The sequence below is a fragment of the Gouania willdenowi genome, chromosome 22, assembly GCF_900634775.1.
Source record: "Gouania willdenowi chromosome 22, fGouWil2.1, whole genome shotgun sequence".
NCBI lineage: Eukaryota > Metazoa > Chordata > Actinopteri > Blenniiformes > Gobiesocidae > Gouania > Gouania willdenowi.
The window spans coordinates 30,465,610-30,486,472 of record NC_041065.1 but is presented as its reverse complement, the minus strand read 5'-3'; the positions used below and the strand labels follow the sequence as shown (position 1 = coordinate 30,486,472).

General features: G+C 35.8%; 3 protein-coding genes across 4 annotated transcripts; 1 reads left to right on the top strand and 2 right to left on the bottom strand.

Moving 5' to 3' along the window:
- Positions 1-3,107: 3,107 nt before the first annotated feature.
- On the top strand, positions 3,108-6,746 carry tmem234 (transmembrane protein 234). The gene is made up of 6 exons (XM_028437708.1): positions 3,108-3,211; positions 4,468-4,619; positions 4,708-4,774; positions 5,079-5,171; positions 5,260-5,390; positions 6,361-6,746. The coding sequence occupies exons 1-5, from the start codon at positions 3,199-3,201 to the stop codon at positions 5,340-5,342; spliced, it is 408 nt and encodes a 135-aa protein (XP_028293509.1). The 5' UTR covers positions 3,108-3,198; the 3' UTR covers positions 5,343-5,390; positions 6,361-6,746.
- Positions 6,699-14,511, bottom strand: dcdc2b (doublecortin domain containing 2B). 2 transcript variants are annotated; one of them, XM_028437704.1, is made up of 13 exons: positions 14,419-14,511; positions 14,030-14,317; positions 13,905-13,959; positions 11,734-11,804; positions 10,233-10,364; positions 10,014-10,148; positions 9,870-9,906; positions 9,689-9,772; positions 8,673-8,811; positions 8,479-8,588; positions 7,485-7,556; positions 7,186-7,263; positions 6,699-7,099 (listed from the first exon to the last, which is right to left on the bottom strand). In XM_028437704.1, exons 2-13 carry the CDS (start codon positions 14,299-14,301, stop codon positions 7,010-7,012), a joined length of 1,275 nt encoding a protein of 424 aa, XP_028293505.1. In that variant the 5' UTR covers positions 14,302-14,317; positions 14,419-14,511; the 3' UTR covers positions 6,699-7,009. The 2 variants fall into 2 exon arrangements, with proteins under 2 accessions (XP_028293505.1, XP_028293506.1); XM_028437705.1 differs by having other exon boundaries at positions 9,707-9,772.
- A 1,406-nt stretch (positions 14,512-15,917) lies between these two features.
- On the bottom strand, positions 15,918-20,805 carry iqcc (IQ motif containing C). Its single transcript, XM_028437706.1, has 5 exons — positions 20,708-20,805; positions 19,893-20,036; positions 19,550-19,817; positions 17,153-17,274; positions 15,918-15,985 (listed from the first exon to the last, which is right to left on the bottom strand). The coding sequence occupies exons 1-5, from the start codon at positions 20,747-20,749 to the stop codon at positions 15,950-15,952; spliced, it is 612 nt and encodes a 203-aa protein (XP_028293507.1). The 5' UTR covers positions 20,750-20,805; the 3' UTR covers positions 15,918-15,949.
- Between the last annotated feature and the right edge of the window lie 58 nt (positions 20,806-20,863).

Here is a 20,863-nt window from a genome sequence, read left to right as displayed (position 1 = left end):
GACCCTATTTGGGGAGGGGGTTGTCAAATGCTTTCAAGAAACTCAGAATATTTTCCTAAAAATGTGAGCCCGATTTTGATTATTTTTACCCTTTTTGTGCAGCTACACCAAGCTTGCCATATTTTATCCAAATTAAATCACTTTTCTTGCCATATTTTTGCTGTTTTGAATGCATTTTTGCTCCATTACTCCCATTTCTGACACTTTTGTCTTTTTTGCAAATGTTTTCCACTTAAAAGACATTTTCAGCACTTATAATCCCTTTCCACCACTTTTCCACCTATCGTCATATATGTTGACCCATTATTGTCACTTTTAACCTCTTTTCACCATATTTCATGCTTATTTTGCCAATTTACCCACATTCATGATTTGTCATGTCCATTATTTGCCAGTTTAAACTATTTTTTTGTTTTTGGCCACTCGAACTTGCAACTTTTAACCAATTTCTGTGGTTCTTAAAATCCCATTTCACCACCTTTTCCACCATTTTGGTTTTAGCCCATTTTATTTCTGATTAAAACAAGGATTTACATCTTTAAGATGACTATTTACTATGGCCCAAATAATAATGAACTTCCTGGATAACAGTGGATATTATTCAGTTAAATATCACAGATTCATAGAACAATGGACCATCATTTTGCTGACTTTATGAATGGGCCCCAAAAATATCTCCCCTTTATTTCCCCTTGAGATGAACCTGTTTCCAGATGACTGTTCCTCAGTGTTCATGTCTGTGTTCAACCACCAAGGTTGAGAACCACTGTCATAAGGAACCATGGAGTTAAATGAATAAGACATCATGAAGGACTAGCATTTTTAATGGGTGACTGAGGAAATATTTGAATATGCAGATATATTTTGACATAAATAATCAAATCTTGCTGCATTTGGTCGGTCATCTGCTCACAAATATGCTCAGTTTATTTTTTATAATATAGCATAGAAATGTGTTTAGAGTTGCTGAGATATTTTTGCTAAACATCTGTCATGAATTTTAATTCAAAGCCAACATTTTTGCACTTTATTTGTATTATTCTGTATACATGTTCTTTGTGGATTTTTGCAAAATGGAAAGATGTGAATTTCATTTGATATTTCTACTTTTGAAGTATGGTGTTGAACTGCTGAAGTCAGAATCCAATTTTAAAATCCAAATAAAAAAACTCAGAAATACTTTTCATAATTTTATTTTTTCTAATCATGTAAAGCACGTTGAATTCCCTAAACAAATACATCTGCCTTGTTTTGCTTTAAGGAAGTTTTATTGTGGTGGGAGAATCCGGGGAAACATCAGTAGAAAAGAACACAGTCTGCAGTGGATCTTCTCACATTTTGCGCTGATTTAAACAGCTGAAGAGTTTCACTCCATCTTCCCGTTCTTCTTCTTATTCTTCTTCTTTGTCCTGCTCCTTCTGTTTTTTGGACTTTCGCTTGTGGCGGTGAACACCATCAGCTCAGTGTTCTCCTTCACCAGAAACTCAATTTCAAGTGTCTTTTTCTCCTTCCCCTGAGTGAGATGTTGGTTCTGAAGAACTCCACACTGAGTGGCCCACTCAGCGTCTCTGTTCCCCAAGGTGGAATTCTGTGTCAGGAGCTCACAGTTCTCATTCGTCAGGGCTGGAACTTGTTTTTTTGTTTCCTGGCGTTCGTCAGTGAGCAGACTCATCTTTTCCTCATCTTCTTTCTGAAGGTTGATCATTCTATCCACTGTGTCCTCCTCCAGGGCAGAGCACTTCTTCTCACATTTGGCTCTGAGGTTCGCTACAATGCCGTCGTGGTGTTGAACATCCATTAAAGAGAGGATCTCCTCATCTTTCTTCTCCAGCTCAGTGCTCGTCTTCTGCCTTTCTGCTCTATTCAGAGACACATCATCATCAAAGATGCTGTTGAACTCACACAGTTTAATTTCTACGTGCTTGAGTTTACTGTCTGCCTGTTGGAGAGCTTTCTTTAAAGAGAGGTTCTCTTCATCTTTCTTCTCCATCTCAATGTTCATCTTCTTCTCCCATTCTGCTTTTATCTGAGACACAGTATCTTGATGGTCGCGGTGGAGCTTACGCACTTCATGCTCTACTTGCTCCAGGTCACTGTCGGCCTGTTGGAGAGCTTTCCTTAAAGAGAGGTTCTCATCATCTTTCTTCTCCATCTCTGTGCTCATCTTCTTCTCCCAGTCTGCTTCCATCTGAGACACAGTATCCTGATGGTAGCTGTTGAGTCTACACACTTCACGCTCCATGTTCTCCACTCTACTGTCGGCCTGTTGGAGATCTTTCTTTAAAGAGAGAATCACCTCATCTTTCATTTCCATCTTAGTCCTCATCTTCTTCTCCCATGCACTCATCTGAGACACGATATCATCCAAGATGCCGTTGAACTCAAACTCAACTTTGCTCATTGAGCTGCTCGTCTCGTTCTTCTTTTTTTCCTTCTTACTGCAGACCCCCTGCCATCCACCTTCATCTCTGACCATGTTATCCATGATTCTGATCCACTCTCCAAACCTTCCTCTCTAAGAAGACTTCTAACAGTCCTTTGTGCAGTCAAGCAGTAAATCTGATACACACTCAATGTCCTGCTGGGTCTTTCCACAAGAATCGCTGCCTTCTCGTTAAAGGATATAAACTCAATGCAGTTTAACTTGTAATGACTCTGTCTCTGAGAACACTTCTACCCTCAATGATATCAAAGTCACACTGAGCAGGCTCTGATATTTTTAGAACACTTATCACTCAAAGTGCCTTTCATGTTTTTAGAATACTCATTTTTCATTACTCAATACTCATTACTCATTTTTTTTTTTTTTTTTTTTTTAAAGAATATGGCCAAGGTCCCTGTTGTACTAAAATTTGCCTATCTTTGTTTTAGTTAGTTAAAAACTTTCATTTTCTTTAATATGAAACAAATGTTATCATAAAATATTTTTAGAGAAATTTTTAGAGCAAAAGAAAAAACACTAGAGTGAGTTTTGGCGCCCTCTGCTGTCGACTTCATACGGCTTCATTAAAGATACCTTAAACGAATAACTATTTAATCACAAAAATAAAAATAATGTATTCCGCTGTTTTGCTTTTTTCCCCCTATATACACCAAGAGTGAATAAAGGGTTTACTGGATCCAAAATTTGATCTGTAAACTTTATTCTTGAACAAAACCGGAAGTCGCTGCTGCTCAGTGAGGGTGGCAGTAGCAAAAATGGTTACCGTGGGTAAGTGGTGGTTAACTGTCTAACTTTGTTCTTACGTTTTTATATACAGTCAGAGTTAAAGTAAAACTGTTTTTGATGTAGTGTTTAACAACGGCATTACTCTGTAAACGCTTGGTTTTAAACAAGTTAAAAATGTCTCAACCGGAAGCTACAATATCGATGCTAAGGAAGTTAGCAATGTGGAATAAAGATGCTCGGTGCAGTGTTATCATTGAAATTGTGTCCATTTTAACTGGTGAACTAATATCAATTTCAGTTTACAATGGAAACTGAACATATGATGGTGTTTAGTAGCAATAATAACGTCGGTCACAATTTTAATTGATGCCAAATTAACTCGGAACACCGGTGTTGTGGTCCTGCTGGTTACTGTGGTAACCGAGCAGCCAAAAATATTTAATACAGATGCCACAAATTAATAAAAAGCTTACATGCATAAATGTCATATTTATTTGTCCCACAGAGGGGACATTTGTTTTTTACAGAAAAATAAAGGATAGTAACACTTCACACAATTAAAATAAATAAATGAAACATGTATAACAAGGATATATACACAATAATAGGGTTAAATATATATAATATAAATATTATATCTGTGTCAATGTGTGTGTGTGGTAAGTGGGGGTTCTGTTATTTTGTGTATTATTGTTGTAATTTTGGAAATTTTGCAGTTTTTTTCTGTATTTTTTCATGTCATGTTTTTTTTGTTTAGTTTTGTGTATTTTTTTTTGCCGTTTTTATATTTTTTTAGTTGTTTTCCTGTTGTCTAAAAATTTGTAATGTTTTTTTTTTTCTCTTTTTATTTTTTAATAATTTTGTTCTTTTACACATAATCAGACCGAGGGCCTGAGCATCCATTTCACCCCGTGGGAGAAAGTAAAAATAACAGATAAAACATGATGTAAATTACAGCTCACTCAGTTGTGGATATATCACTCTCTCCAAATACACACATTCAAAGAAACTCCACAATATTTGCAGGGGCTCACATTTTTCCCCTATGCTTATATCACATGATGGCAGTAATTTTTATTCTCAAATTGTTCAGAGATTGGTCAATGTTTAAATATTTTTTGCAAATTTTTCCCCAAACTAAATGTAAAAAATGGTCACACAACCCAGGAAATGTAAAGTGAAGATCCTGCACAGACTCAGAGTGATATCTGTCACTTATTGCTTGTATATTGTCAGCCAGTGACGGACGGTGGGTGTGTTCTCGTGACAGTATAAGTGTGATTGTGTCATAATAACAGTAGAGTTGCTGAGTCTCCTGCTGGTTTCCATGCTGTGGGGCTGCACCAACCCTTTCCTGAAAAAAGGCACCGAGGGGATTGAAAACGTGAGCCAAACCAACAAAATCCTGCAGCTGCTGGCAGAGGTCCAGTTTCTTTTTCTGAACCTCAAGGTAAAAAACAGAAAAGAAACATCTAATCTTACATTTCATTTCAAATCCCACTCTGTATTTGATTGAAATTCCTTCCCTTTTCCACCAGTACCTCGTCCCTTTCCTCCTCAACCAGAGCGGCTCATTGGTTTACTATTACACACTGTCTACCACAGGTAAGACTGAAGACACACAACACATGACTAGAGCGAGGGGTGTTTCATAAAGCGGCTCATGTTCAAACTCTCAAATGAGGGAAACTCTTGAGTATCCCATTCCTAAACGCGAGGTATGTTCTTCTCTGAGTATGTTACCATGGCAACATTGTCCATGAACTAAACCTGCTCGCTGGCAGGTTTTATGGAACGTAACGTAATGTCTTTGGAGTCATTGTGTGTATTTTTTGTTGTTGTTTTCTATTCTTTCTGTCAGGAATGACAATAAAAAAACACTCCTTGAACTGATAACTTTGTAATGCAGATTTAACCCTTGCTGTCCCCGTGGCCAACTCACTCACCTTCCTCTGCACGGTGCTCACGGGAAAGCTACTGGGTGAAGACATCGGTGGCAAGCGTGAGTCATTCGTGTTTTTGACAAATATTTAAGACACAAAAAAAATGGAGATTACCTCCAACCGTGATCGTGTTCACTGTGTGTGCAGAGGCCTTGCTGGGAATGATTCTCACAATGAGCGGAATCACTTTGTGTGTCGTGAGCTCCTTCCATGACAAAGATCCCAGTTAGCAGAACATAAAGTGTCCGATGGACTGGTGGATATCCGCTCTGCAGAGAGTAAGGACGTCATTTGTACCATTTGGGTTGTTTTCTGTTTAGAAGTGCATTTTGTGTTTTTTTTTTTTGTTGTCTATTTCTATATTTTCATGTATTTATTTCTTTAGTCATCTTGTGTGTCCTTTGAATCATTTTGTGTATATTGTTTGTGGTTTTGTATTTTTTCTATCATTCTTCACATTTTTGTTGCTTTGTGTTTTTTTTTAGTCATTTTTGTGTGTTTCTTGTTGTCTTTTGTCTACGATGGAGTAGTTTTTGTTTCTGTTTTGTGGTTTTTTTGTGTGTCCTTGGAGTCATTTTGCATATATGTACTGTGTATATATATATATATATCCTTCACATTTTTGTTTTGTGTGTATGACTCATTTTTGTGCTTTTTTTTCCTGTTATTTTTGTGTTTTTTTTTCCTATAATTTTTGTGTGGTTTATGAGTCTTTTTGCGTATTTTGTTGTTGTTTTGTTTGTCTTTCTTCATATCTTTGTTGTTTTATGTTTTTTTGGAGTCATTTTTGTGTATTTTTTGTCGTCTTTTGTGTTTGAGTCATTTGTCGTCCTTGCAGTCATTTTGCTTCTGTTTTTAGGGTTTTTTTTGTTGTGTTTTTTCTATCATTTTTCACATTTTTGTTGTTTTGTGTGTATGAGTATATTTTGTTTGTTTTTTGGTGTCATTTTGTGTATTTTTTTGTTGTCTTTTTCTATTATTTTTCATTTATTTTTTTCTAGTCATCTTGTATGTTTTTGGAGTCATTTTTTTAATTACGGTGGAGTCATTTTTGTGGTTGTTTCGTGTGTCCTTGGAGTCATTTTGCGTATATTTTAAGGGTTTTTTTTCTTCACATTTTGTTGTTTTGTGTGTCTTTTGGAGTCATTTTTGTCTTTCTCTATTTCCTAAATATGATGGAGTAATTTTTATGTTGTTTTTTTTTTTTTCTGTGATTTTGTATGACTTCCTCCTCCTCCTTCTCTGCAGGTTGGAACGTGACACGGAGACAGAGATTCTGCTCCTGGTTTCTCAGAGCAGTTGGAACTGTTTGTACCTGAATGAACTCAGCGTGATGAAGAAGATGAAGATGAAGAGGGTTCACGTAGGGTTCAGCTCAGAGTTACGGTGCTGGGATAAAAGCTGCAGGTTTTTAAGAGTTTCTTCAATCCAACACTTATCAACTGTGCCCATTACACGAAAATGTGGTCAAAAAGTGATGCAGAAGTTATCGTAATAAATGTGTTTTATTGTTCAAATTAATTAGGGGGAAAAAAAGAAAAGAAGAAAGAAAAAGAAGAGTTTCATGACATTGTACAACACGTGAATCATCTTGTCATTTTATTCTTGTGCTGAATAAATTGTTGGCAACTTAACATTGTTTTTTTTTTTTTGTTTCACATTCATAAAACTGAAACAGCTTTCGATAAAAGTTTCTTTTCAAACTGGACAAACACAATAACAAACATTTCACTAAAACAAAAAACACTTAATGGGAAACTTTTTCCATTTCTGGTATAGTTTAGGGTTATTTTCTCTAATAATCTCATCTTTCTTGTACTTAATCTTATTTTTAAAAGATAAAATATATGTGAATTTGCTCATTATTAATGGCGCTGGTTTAGTGATGTAGTGTCTTTCATTGCGATGCTGTCGTGCACTCCTGATGATGATGATGATGATGATGGTCCTGCTGTGCAATGCCTGGTCCATTTTCCTGCTGAAAATCCTGTCAAACCAAACACACAAAAATATCACTGCTGACAAACAATATTCTGTTGCACTGTTTTATGTTGTAAAATTGGTAAAACTTGCCTTTTCTTTCCCGTTGGATCCCTGAGAGTTTGACGATAACGGTCTCATCTCTGATGGGGATTCATCTTGTTGGGACTCCTTTTAAAATCAGACAAGATGGTGAGTTTATTTAATATGTTTGTTTTTTTTTGGTTTCTTCTCTAGTTTAAATGACATCGACTTAGAAAGATAAACCTCAGTGTTGTTTTACAGACAAAGTCCTATTCACTGCTTTTTACTCGATTGTTCCCGCCTCAAACTTTTGCACGAAATCGTTTCTCTCTTCCCGTGTTTGTTTTAAGATAGAAATGGAAGTTTACCTGCTGGCTGCCGTGAAGACGAGAGTCCTGTGTGTCGTTGAGCTCCTCAGCTTCTACCGTTTCTGCAACTCTCTAAACACGGGGAACACAAGTGTCATCAAAGTAAATAGATCAGACTTTGGCAAACATGTGAGCCTCAAAGCAACTGCAGGTAATGACCAAAAAAGAAAACTGCATCAAAAACACAAAATGACTCAAAAAATGCACAAAATTACAACAAAAATGCATAAAATGACTAACAATATACTAAATAGCAACAAAAACTCACTAAATTTTAAAAAATGCACAAAATGACTCAGAAAATACACAAAACAGCAACAAAAATGCACAATCTGGCAACAAAAACACAAAATTAAAAAAAAAAATGACAAAAAATGCACAAAACGGCAACAAAAACACAAAATTATAACAAAATGTCTTTGAAACAACAAAAACACAAAATAACTCAAAAAACACAAAATTACAACAAAATGACTCAGAAAATACACAAAACAGCAACAAAATGCACAATCTGGCAACAAAAACACAAAATGACAACAAAAACACACAAAATTTCAACTAAAATGCACAAAATGACAAAAAAAATGCACAAAAACGGCAACAAAAACACAAAATAACTCCAAAAACGCACAAAATTGTAACAAAATAACTTTGAAAATACACAAAACAGCAACAAAAATGCACAAAATAAATCCAAAAACAGAAAACTGTAACAAAAACACACAAAATAACTCCAAAAACACAAAACAGCAACTAAAATACACAAAATTACAACAAAAACACACAAAACAGCAACAACAACAAAAACTTAGGACTGTTCAAATGATGGAAAAAATATACAAAACAACAAAAAAATTTCTCTCCTATGTTAATGCTCAGATTGGTCATTATTCTAAATGCTAACTTGCATTCTAAAAATGTGGCTCTCGGATCAAACGATCACATTTTTGTGATAAAAGTTGCCCATTCTTTGATAAAAGGCTTTGGCTCTAACCTGATCCACAGGAATCTCTGTGGCTGTGTTTTCATCCTCCTGAACCTCCACAGCTCCTCGCACCTCTTCCCTCCTCTTCCGTGCTGCTCTTTTAAACACGCTGGGCTGGTCTGATGGAAACAAACACCATTAAAGCTCCTGCCTCGTGCATTCGTTCATACAACGTGATATTTGGATTTAACAGGAATCCTGACCAGGTCTCGTCTTCACTCGGTTCTTCCTGATCTTGACCGGTTTGGCAAAAAACGCTGATGTCAGCTCTGCTGCTTGTCTCCTGTTCTTCTGTGAAGCTGCAGCCTCGTCTCCTGTCGATTTCACTCTCCTACCATCTGACTGGGAGGTTTTCAAACGTTCAAACCAAATCAACAATCATTTCAGGCAAAAATACCAACGGCAGTCACAACAATTTACGACATTTTCAGCACTTATAAACCCTTTCCACCACTTTTCCACCTAATGTCACATATATTGACCCATTATTGTCGCTTTTAACCCATTTTCATCCTATTTTATGGTTATTTTATGCCAATTTAACCACATTCACCATTTGTCATGCCAGTTTAAACTATTTGTCACCTTATTTACACTTTGAACCTGTTTTGAAGTCTGTTTTTTGCTACTCTAATTTACAACTTGTAACCAATTTCTAGGTGAGCATGGCTCAGTGGTAGCGAGTCGTCCAATAACCGAAGGGTTGGAGCTTCGAATCCCGCTCTATCCAAGTTGTTGTTGTGTCTTTCGGCAAGGCACTTTGCCCACATTGCCTCGTATGAACAGGTATGAATAGTGCATGAATGATGGTTGTGAAATGGCAGCCACACTTCTGTCAGTATACCCCAGGGCAGCTGTGGCTAAAATGTAGCTTACCACCACGGGTATGACTGGTGTCAATTAATAATGGTCCCTGTACGCCACTTTTAACCCATTTTATTTCTGATTAAAACAAGGGTTTACATCTGTAAGATGACTATACACTATGGCCCAAATAATAATAAACTTCTTGGATAACAGTGGATATTATTCAGATCAATAAATAAATGTGGTTATCACAGATTCATAGAACAATGGACCATCTTTATGGATGGGCACCAAAAGGCTCCCCCCTTTATTCTCTCTTATAGATGGACCTGTCTCCACATGACTGTTCTTCAATGTTCATGTCTTTGGAGGTTGCGGGCTAAAAAGGTTGAGAACCACTGTCAATGACCACCTTTGAACATCTTTTCACCTCTGGAGATTCAAGGAGAGCTGAGTCACTGTACTGGTCGTCTGGGCCACTTCCTGCTTTTCTGTTCTGAGATTAAAAAAAACACACACACACACACACACGTGTCCATTCGTCGTCGTGTTGTTGCTCAATGATTTAAACATTTAGGAAGCTAAACATTTACCTCAGCCCTCCTCTGCCTTCTTTTTCCAGGAAGGAATCTAAGAAGAAACAAACCAGTGAAGGTTGATGTGAAGACCAGTGATTGAACATCATGAAAAGAAAGACTTGTTTCTGTCTGCGAGCAGAAGGCGTTGTGCAACAATACCTCTCCGTTGCTTTTGAAACCAACAACTCTACATATGGAAGTTTCTTGAACCTCTCGGTTCCCACGGCAACGTAGCAATGCCCGGTTTCCAGCTCTGCAGCCGATGACACAGCCACTCCCTCCATAGAGCACAACCTGGACAGGCCGAGAGGTTTTCTCGTCACTTTGTGCGTTTGGTTCAGTGGAAACTTTGTATCAGACACTTAAACAGTCTTTGACCTGCGCACCGCTCCGGTCCGTAGGTTCACCTTCTCCGTGACGAGACTTAAGACCTGCTCCAGGTCCTGCAGCATGGTCCGAGGGATGATGAATCGGAACGGTGGACAGAGTAGATCGCCGTTACGGAAAACGCTGAACGAAAATATTTAATAAGAAAGCTTGCGTTAACAAAATCTGATGGTAGTCACATGCACGTGGGAGCTTTAAAATGTAGTTTATTCAAATCTGAACAACAATGGCAGCTAAAGTTGGAACGATATATCGTGCCACAAGATACCGCGATAATGAAACGTAGGCATGTCCACAGTTAATGTTCAATAAAAACATGGTTTTTCTTTGGAACAATTACTTTGGTCTTTTTTTCCTTTCCAAAAGTCATGTACTGTATTGTAGTGTTATGCCGAGCCCATTATCATCTATTTTACCGTCCCACCCCATTAGCAACCATATCATATTGTGATTTGTGTGTTTAGTTGCCAATCTTTTGTATTTGTTGATTATTTCTCTGTTTATCATATTAATGTATTTATTAGCAAATTGTGTTATACTGTATACAGTGTAGCAAATAACTTAAAATCCATTGGCTTGAAATGAAACCCACGGGTCATTGAATTAATGATGGAATTAGGGATGCACGATAATGTTGGGATCAGCCGATATCGCATTTAAATGAGTAGCGGATATCAACCATTCCATCGATATATCGTATCGATATATCGGATTACCTTAAATACACTTGACAAAGTAAGTTGAAAAGCCGTTCTTTCCTTTTATTATTAAAAAGTTAACATATCAACGTATATGATCAATATTTAAATGAAACGTTGATACATCTTAACCATTAAAAATGAATAGAAAGTAAACGCTTACTCTCGTATCCAAAGCAGCACATATTGATGACGTCGTGTCGTGTTTTACGGCCTGATGCGCTTTCATTTGAGGCCGTTTATTCTGATGACTTTTATTTTGAAGCCTGAGACCGTTTCATTTGATGGCGTTTGGTTTGACAAATTAGTCCATTTGGTCTGACAAATGATCGAGGTTTTCCTGATCGCTCACTCTGAGACCTGAGGATGTGCTAATATGTACACCGTATCACATAATTATTCTGTTTGTTAATTCTACTACAGAAACAAGATGATCTCTGCAATTAAGTGTGAAGGGGAAAAAATATTGGTTACTATTGACATTGATTATTGGCCAAATGACTTGTAAAATTTCAGCATATCGGTTATCGGCCAAATGAGTTGTAAAAAAATCGGCATATCGGCCAAATCAGTTGTAAAATATTGGTTATCGATCAAATGAGTTGTAAAATATCAGTTATTGGCTAAATGAGTCGTGAAATATCGGCATATTAGTTATCGGCCAAATGATAACCGACACAAAATCCAGTATCGTGCGTCACTAGATGGAATGTCCAGATATTCTTACTTTTTCAGTGATTCTGGAGAAGCAAAGATAAAGAGTTAATCTCAGATTACAAAGAGGTCAAACTCACTGTAGAATACACGGCAGGGGGATGAACTTCCTCCACTTAGCTGAGACGTTGGGCCTCTGGATGCCTTTGGCCTAAAGGAGTAACATTCAGACAATCAATCCTAAAAATGTTACACCATGCATTACATTATGGCACGTCACGGTCCATCACAGATACTGTAAATGACCCATCCCTCAGTTTGAAATGAATGTCTAACTATTCTAAGATCTGTAGCCATGGAGACGACAGTTACTCCAAGAGTCCTTGGACGTCACGTTGACTCGTGATGGCTGATCTCAGGTCAGCTCTTACAGCCCTTTTAATGAAAGCTGCTAGAACTAATATCACCGATGGCGTCACTGGATTCATTTAAAAACAGGCAGTCCCTGGGAACCCCTCATTATTATTATTATTATTATTATTATTATTATTGCTTTTCTGGGGATTTCCTTCATTTTCTTACATCAGTGTGATCGTCAGGCCTGCCTGGACATGCACACAACCTCAATAACACTGCAGACGAACGTCATTGTTTCTCACACAGACACAGAAACACACACACACCCACATACAGACAGCTTTCCTTCACTGCTCCACAGCAACAACAACAACAACACAAAGGACTTTCTAAGCTGCTGCTTCCGATTGGCTGACATTCAACACACACACCAGCTTCCACTGCGTTCTTATTAACAGTTTGACAACATAGGAAAAGATTAAGAAGACGAACACAAAGAGACTTTTATCACAAATGTGATTGTCTGATCATCATCATCATTCATGTCAGCATTTAAAGATTTTTCTCTCGTATACTGTGTTTTTGGATTAATTTTGTGTATTTTTGTTGTCCTCATATGTAACTTTTCTGTTATTTTGCATTTTTTGAGTTTTGTTGTACATTTTAGTTTTTCTTAAATGTGTTTTTCTGTGATTCTGTGTGTTTTTAGAGTCATTTTGTATTGTTTTGTTGTCCTTGTGTTTAAGTCTTCTGCCATTTTGTGTATTCTGTCATCTTGTGCATTTTTGGAGTAAATGTTGAGGAATTTTGTTGTCCTTGTATGTAATTTGTCTGTTATTTTGTGTATTCTTCTGTTATCTTGTGCGTTTTTGGAATAATTTTTGTTGTCCTCAAATGTAATTTTTCTGTCATTCTGTGTGTTTTGATTCATTTGTGTATTTTTGTTGTGCTCATGTAATTTTTCTGTATTTTTGTTAGGGTAATATAATTTAAAAAGTAGGAACGATAAGTTTAAGCTGGCAAATAATGGACATGACAAATTGTGAATGTGGTAAATTGGCAAAACATAAGCATGAAATATGGTGAAAAGAGGTAAAAAGTGACAACATATAGGTCAACATATGTGACTTTAGGTGGAAAAGTGGTGGAAAGGGTTTATAGGTGCTGAAAATGTCTTGAAAGTGGAAAAAAATGTGCAGAAAAGGCGTTGAAATTAAAAATTAAAAGGGGCAAAAAAAATATGGCAACAAAAAGTGATGAAAATAGTTTAAAATATGGCAAGTTTTCTGTAGACCAAAAATAGTGGAAAAGGTGATGAAATAGGATTTTAAAAATCACAGAAATTGGTTAACTATAGGAACAATTAGTTTAATGCTCACTATCCACAATCCTTTTACCAAACTTCATGTTAATTGATTGTTCCAACAGCTCAGAGTTATGGTACTGCTGGGTAATGTAATTTAAAAAGTAAGAACAATTAGTTTAAATTGACAAATTGTGAATGTGATTAAACTGGCAAAAAAAAGCATGCAATATGGTGAAAAGAGGTTAAAAGTGACAATAAGGGGACAAAATATGCAACATTAGGTGGAAAAAGTGGTTGAAAGGGTTTATAAGTGCTGAAAATGTGCAGAGAAGGCATTGAAATGTGATGGAGAAGTGGCAGAAATAGGAGTAATGTAGGAGTGATGAAAATAGGTTAAAATATGGCAAGTTTGGTGTATTTGCAGAAAAATGGTTAAAAAAAAAAGCAAAAATGAACTCCAATTGTTAAAAAAAAATATATGAATTGTTTCTTGAACGCATTTGGTGACCCCCTCCATGTGTCTCGCCACCCCAAGGTTGAGAACCCCTGTTCTCACATACATGAGAACAAATGACCTTGCCTTTGGTGTTGATAAAAAATGATCTTTAATTCTGTTTAGTTTAATATGGAGATAAAACGTAAACTCACCTGTGTTTCTTCGCGGTTGTTGACGGCCTGTTTTTTGGCACCGACGTTTAAATAACTGCATGAAAGGTACCAGATGTTATATATTAATTATTGTTTAAATTAATGTTCTAGGCTAAAATACTCACTCCAGTTTCTTGAACCTTTCAGAGCCAGCTGCCACATACTGAGCCCCCGTCTGCAGCTGCTGCAGGTCGGTGACCCGGTGACCCTGCCGGGGCGTGTACAGAGTCCTGACGGCCAGACGGGCTCCGATGCTCTGGGTCACCTCGTTCAGGAACACCTCCATGGTGGTCACCTGACGCTGGTTCACCACAAACCTCCTCCCACTGTAGAAGGGGTCTCCATTCCTGTAGACCAGTACGCTCTTCACTGGAGGTAGGAGAGATGGAGCTGCCATGACCCAGCACACTGCTCTACACACACACACACACACACACACACATTGTACGAGTGGTTTAAAACAACAAAACATCCAAATGAGAATAAAAATGATTGGCTCCTGACTCCAACTCACCACTTTCTGCCGCTGCCGTGACCACCTCACTCTCACACACACTTACACACACACACACACACTTACACAGACACCACTCCACTGAAGGTGGTGTGAGTATTTCCTGGTTGCCATAGCAGCAGGGCCAGCAATGACTGGTTTTGTGGGCCAAACCATTGGCAGAAACCACAACAAAAGCTGAGTTAGAGAAGGGATATGGGTGGGTCCATGTGTTTATCACTGAAATAATAAGATAAGATGCTTCATATCCTTAAATATTAAAAATAGAAATTAAAAAATACCAAAAGCATGATGGGGTGTGAAAGAAACAGGTGGTTCCTGCTCGGGTAATAAATACCCTGACATACAAGGTCAGTTTTCACTGCATAACAATAACATTTAGTTTAACCAGGGTTGACAATTAATTACAATTATGACATAATTTTGTGTATTCTTCTGTCATCTTGTTTTTTAGTAATTGTTATGTATTTTTTCTGTCATTCTTGTGTTTTTGAAGTCATTTTGTGTATTTGTGTTGTCATATGTAATTTTGTGTATTCTTCTGTCCTCTTGAGCATTTTCGGAGTAATTTTTGTTCTCCTTTTATGTATTTTTTCTGTTATTCTCTGTATTTTTTCTGTTATTCTCTGTATCTTTTCTGTCATTTTGTTGTCCTCGTATGTAATTCTTCTGTCATCTTGTGCATTTTTGTTGTCCTTACATGTATCTTGATGTAATTCTCTGTTTTTGTTGTCTTCATATATAATTTTTCTTTTATTTTGTGTATTTTTATTGTCCTTGTATGTATTCTTCTGTTCATGCTGTGCTTTTGAGTCATTTTTGTTGTTCTTAAATGTATTTTTCTGATCATTCACTATGTAATTGTAATTGGCATTGAAATAATTAATATATATATATATATATACAATTTAAACACCAAACTGGGTTACGGTTACGTTTTATGGGGTTATTTATTTCTCAGTAATTGTGCTTATTTGAATTTGAACTTCAGTAATTAAGAATGTAATTGCAAATGACTTTTAGGGGGAAAATAATAATTGTAATTGCAATAAATGCCGGTAAACATAATCGTAATCTGGGAGCTTCTAATACAATAAAGTATCAGATTATATTGGTCTGCATCTTAAATCTCTGTTAAAATATTGTTTTATTAGATTTATTGAGGTTAATTTCCAGGAACTTCGAACTAGTTATTTTTTTTTCACGTTATTAAGTTGTAGAATATTGTTCTGTTTGAGGTTAAAATGTCTGTAAACCATTGGTTAATAATAATAACTGTTTCTGTTTTAAAAAAAACACTTTATCAGACATTTTCTAACATTCCACACGACAAAATAATTCATAAAAGTATGTTATGTATGATTCTGATACGTCACAATTAAATAAACCTGCAACAAAGCAACATGATATAAAAAATGTACTTTATTCAGTTTTCTCAAACACAAAAACTATAGTTATATTTTTTAAACATTTAATCAACACATCAATCATTCAGTTGAATAATTACAATCCAGTTCTTATGAATCCAGCGTCAGGAAACACTCAGTCTGTCCTTCAGTGATAAATACTGTAAAGAAAGAAGAGGAAACAATAATCAGTATTAAAAAAATATTAAATCACTTTTTGTCACAACCAGGTATTTTCATTTCCTTCCATAATTAATATAAATGTATTTTTTAGTGTAACTTGAGAAGAAAGTAAACCAAACACACACGAGGAGTAGATTTGTGTCCACGAATCAAGACTACAGTGTGAATATTCTGAGTGTTTTCCTAATTTTGTTGTAATTCGTCAACATAATTTTACAGATCATGATAAATATAGATGATAAAAATCTAAATGACCACTAATATACAGTAGGTAGCTCAGCAGAATTATTCTTTATTTTATTACTAGTCTGGCTAAATCCAGACATACTGTATGCAACTATCAAACGCATATGCACAAAATGACTCAAAAAAATCACATAAATTTACAGAAAAACATGTACAACAAAATTACACAAAAAATGCAAACAAATTTGCTCCCAAAACCACTGGAAATATTTACAAAAATGACAGCAAAATACACAAAACTATACTCCAAAAACACAAAAAAACAAGAACAAATTACAGAAAAATATACAAAACATGTATTGTTGCTCAGATTGGTCATAAATCCAAGATGGGCAACTGTTATGTTATCACAGCATCAATAATGTGATAATCAACATTCATGTCAGCAATTAAAATTATGACCAATCTGAGCATTAATACAGGAAATAATGAAGAGTTTGTTGTAGCTGTGTGATTTTCTGTATGTTTGTTATGTATTTATTTTTGCAGTTTTGAGTGTTTTTAGCATAATTTTGTATTATTTATTGTCATTTTGTATATTTTTCTCTAATTTTGTGTGTATTTGTTATGGTTAGATCAATCAGTGTGTTTTTTGTTGTCGTATTCTACATTTTTCGATCATTTTGTGTATTTTAGTTGTCGTCTTGTGTGTTTTGCGTGTCATTTTATGCTATTATATTGTGGCTTGGGGGTCACTTTTGTGTATTTATCTGTCATTTTGTGTATTTGTTGATGTCACGTAATTTGTTTTTGGTGTAATTTGGTGTATTTTTGCTGTTGTTTTGTTTCCTATCCTGTCTTTTTGTGTGTGCGCATTTTATTTGAACTTTTTTGTTACGTTCACTGCCTTTGCAAAGACTGAAGGCTGTTAGAAGCCCACCACCTCCACCTTTACTTACCTTTTTCCTGCTGTCGATGGCCTGTTGGAGCCACAGTAGCTCCATGGTCAGTGTGTTTCTATGGAGACGCAGCGCCTCAGGGGTACTGGCTACATCCTGAGCCAAGCAGTACTGCTGCACACCTGAAGGAGGAGTTTTTAAGACTTAGATGCTTCTTAAACCTGAAGTTGGCACCACACTGGCACCAGCTGAATGACTATAACTTACATAATAATAATACATAATGCATTGCTTTCAGTTGGGGAGTATAAATTAATAAATGTTGTTCAAATGACAAGATTAAAAAAAAAAAAAATCACAAAATTATTCCAAAAACACACAAAATGACATGAATAATACACAATATGAATATAAAAACAAGACTATGATATATTAGAATAAAAAGAAATATAAGCACTATGAGTATAGTCGTAATATTTTGAGAACAAAGTCGTAAATTTATTAGATTAAAGTTGTAATAATTTGAGAATAAGTCGTAATTTTATGAGAAAAAAGCCGTATCTTAAAAAACTAACAAGATCCTGTTTGTATTTCAATTATATTCTCATTAAATTATGACTTTATTCCCGAAATATTACGATTTTTATCTTGAAATATTATGACTTTATTCTCATAAAATTACAAGTTTATTCTTGAAATATTACAATTTTAATCTTGTAGTGCCCAGATTGGTTTTTATTTTAATGTGGCCCTAATACGCCATCGTACAAGACAAATTAGAGAAAATACACATAATGACTCCAAAAATACACAGAAACCCTTTGTTCTTTCCTGTATTATAGGGGCAGTATTATGAAAAAAAATCACTTTATAATGGTTTTGCTACAGTAATATATGTTCCTTTAGCCTCATTCAGAAGTTGAATAACTTATTATGTTTCCTCCCTCCCTTGTTATTCCACATTTTGTAAAAAGTCAGCTCCAAACAGGTCAGTTGGATTTTACTCCTGTTGTGACATCACATCATGGAAACTCCTCCTCCTGACAATCCTGGCTCCTCCTATCCTACATAAGAAAGTGAGCTCCTCCCTCTCAAACTATCTCAGAGGTAACATAAATGATCTGACACGTTTGTGACGCGTTTATGACCCAATGCGACGCAGCGGTCGGACAAAACAATGGACTATCGTTTTAAATGGAGGAGAAGAAAGACTATTAATGATTTACTGCTGCTGTGATAAACACACACGCTAGTGATTGATCGATACATGGGCCGGCTGATATTATCGGACAATTTTTGCATTTTTTACATGTATCGGCATCGGACGATGCGGGCTGATGCGTTCGCCGATCCGCATTATTTACAGAGAGCAGAAATATTTTTTAATTGTTCTTGCTCTACATCACCTGTTTTTAATATTTGTTTAATATTTTTTACTTGTTATTGTTCTACATCACCTGTTTTTAATATTTGTTAAATATTTTTTACTTGTTATTGTTCTACATCACCTGTTTTTAATATTTGTTAAATATTTTACTTGTTATTGTTCTACATCACCTGTTTTTAATATTTGTTAAATATTTTTTACTTGTTATTGTTCTACATCACCTGTTTTTAATATTTGTTAAATATTTTTACTTGTTATTGTTCTACATCACCTGTTTTTAATATTTGTTAAATATTTTTTAATTGTTCTTGCTCTACATCACCTGTTTTTAATATTTGTTAAATATTTTTTTACTTGTTCTTGTTCTACATCACCTGTTTTTAATATTTGTTAAATATTTTTTTACTTGTTATTGTTCTACATCACCTGTTTTTAATATTTGTTTAATGTTTTTTTACTTGTTATTGTTCTACATCACCTGTTTTTAATATTTGTTAAATATTTTTACTTGTTGTCTTTCTATATGTGTTCCTTTTTAAAAAAAAATTGAGACTCGTACCATTTGTTATCATCTTTGTGCAATTTTTAAGATGTAAATTGAGAGGGAGCAAAAGTAGTATCGGCTCCAAATATCGGCTCAAAAAAAATCAGCAGTCCATATCGGTCATCGGCTCTGGCTGGTGGAAAAAAAAAATCGATATCGGCCCTAAAAAATCCATTATGGGTCGACCCCTGGTTAGTTTACGCCCACTCATGCATATGCATGAAAGCCCAAAAACAGCCTGTTTTTAGGAGCGCTCTGAAAGTGCCTTTTCTGGGGCTAAAACCCCAGAAAACAGAGGAGTTTGGGAAAATAAACCTCAAATACTTTGCTGTTAGGGTTCTTAGGACAAATGGAGATGGGTGAAAAACAGCATGATACTGGATCTTTAATGCTCAGATTGTTCATTATTCTAAATGCTGACATGAATGTTAATAATGTGACCGTCCCTTTGATCACATTTTTGTGTATTTTTTCTATATATTGGGGTGTTTTTGCAGTAATCTTCACCAAAATCAGAGAGCCTTACCTTTGTACGGTCGATCATAGTTCAAGTCTCTATCTGAGAGGTTCCATGTTGATCGTGACTCCTCTGTACCCTCCGTCACAGAGCCTCCTCTCTGCTTCTCCCTAACAGTGCTACAGGTGTGTGAATAATCTCTTTCTGCTTCCATCTTTCCTGAAATTACAAGATTATCTCCTCCTTCCTCAGATGAGGCTTCAGATCTCTGGGAAAACACTCCAACTCCAACTTCTGGATCTGGAGGTCTCCATGTGGAGCTGCTAGGTTGTAAACACTGGGGAAACACAAAGAAAAAGAGTCTTAGCAAATAGTGGATGTGTCATCATCATGTAATATAATGTTTTCTTACAGTATCAGTGAAGTCAGGGTTGGAAATGACTGTTTCTCTCCACCTTAAATGCTTCAAATCACCATCAATCTCAGCGACAATCTCTTCAAAATCTTCTCGTGCAAGACGCACTTCTTTCCTCACCAGGTATCCACGTGCACGCGCCTGAGATTGTAACCATAGCGACAGGATCATATACAAACAGCGGTGTCAAACTAATTTTAATCCAAGGGCCAAATACGGAGCAGTTTGATCTCAAGTGGGCCACAGATTTTATACAGGAAAACAAGTAATTTCATTTTAACTTTATTGTGCCCTTGTACGTATAAATACAAAATATGTAAAAAAAAAAAATAAAAAAAACATCGAAGCAATAAGTGATAAATATCAGTCCCAACAGGATCTCCGCTTTAAATTTCCAAGATTTTGTGACTAATTTCTATTAAATTAAGGGAAATAATATGTCATAATTTTAGGAAGATTTAAGCATTTTGTAAGAATTTAGTTCTTTCAACTGTTTAACATAAAAAAGGCTACAAATGTGCAAAATTGGACTCAAATTGTTCAAAAAAAATATTCTTAGTTCCTTGAAGGCATTTGTAAGCCCCTGAAAATAATGTTCATTTCCACAACGATTCTTGTTTTCTCTGTCATTATTACTTTCTCATGCGGGCCGAATTGGATGCTCCTAAGGACCGTTTTTGGGCCCCGGGCCATGAGTTTGACACAGGCTAACATTGCGGATGATAATAGTAGTAGTTTGGCAACACATAAAGAAGAGTATCAAATAACTGGAGCACGGGAGGAAAAAAATTAATTAAAACAAGATCTTTTACCTGAAATTGCGCTATTTTCTGCTCTAATTTGCAGACATCCATTTCCTGTAGCGACTAGAGCCGCACGAGCGGGAGTTTACAGTGTAAGCGGTTTATTTACTTCCGCTGTGAAACTATAAAAATAAAAGTCAAACTTTTTTATAATGACAGGGGAAG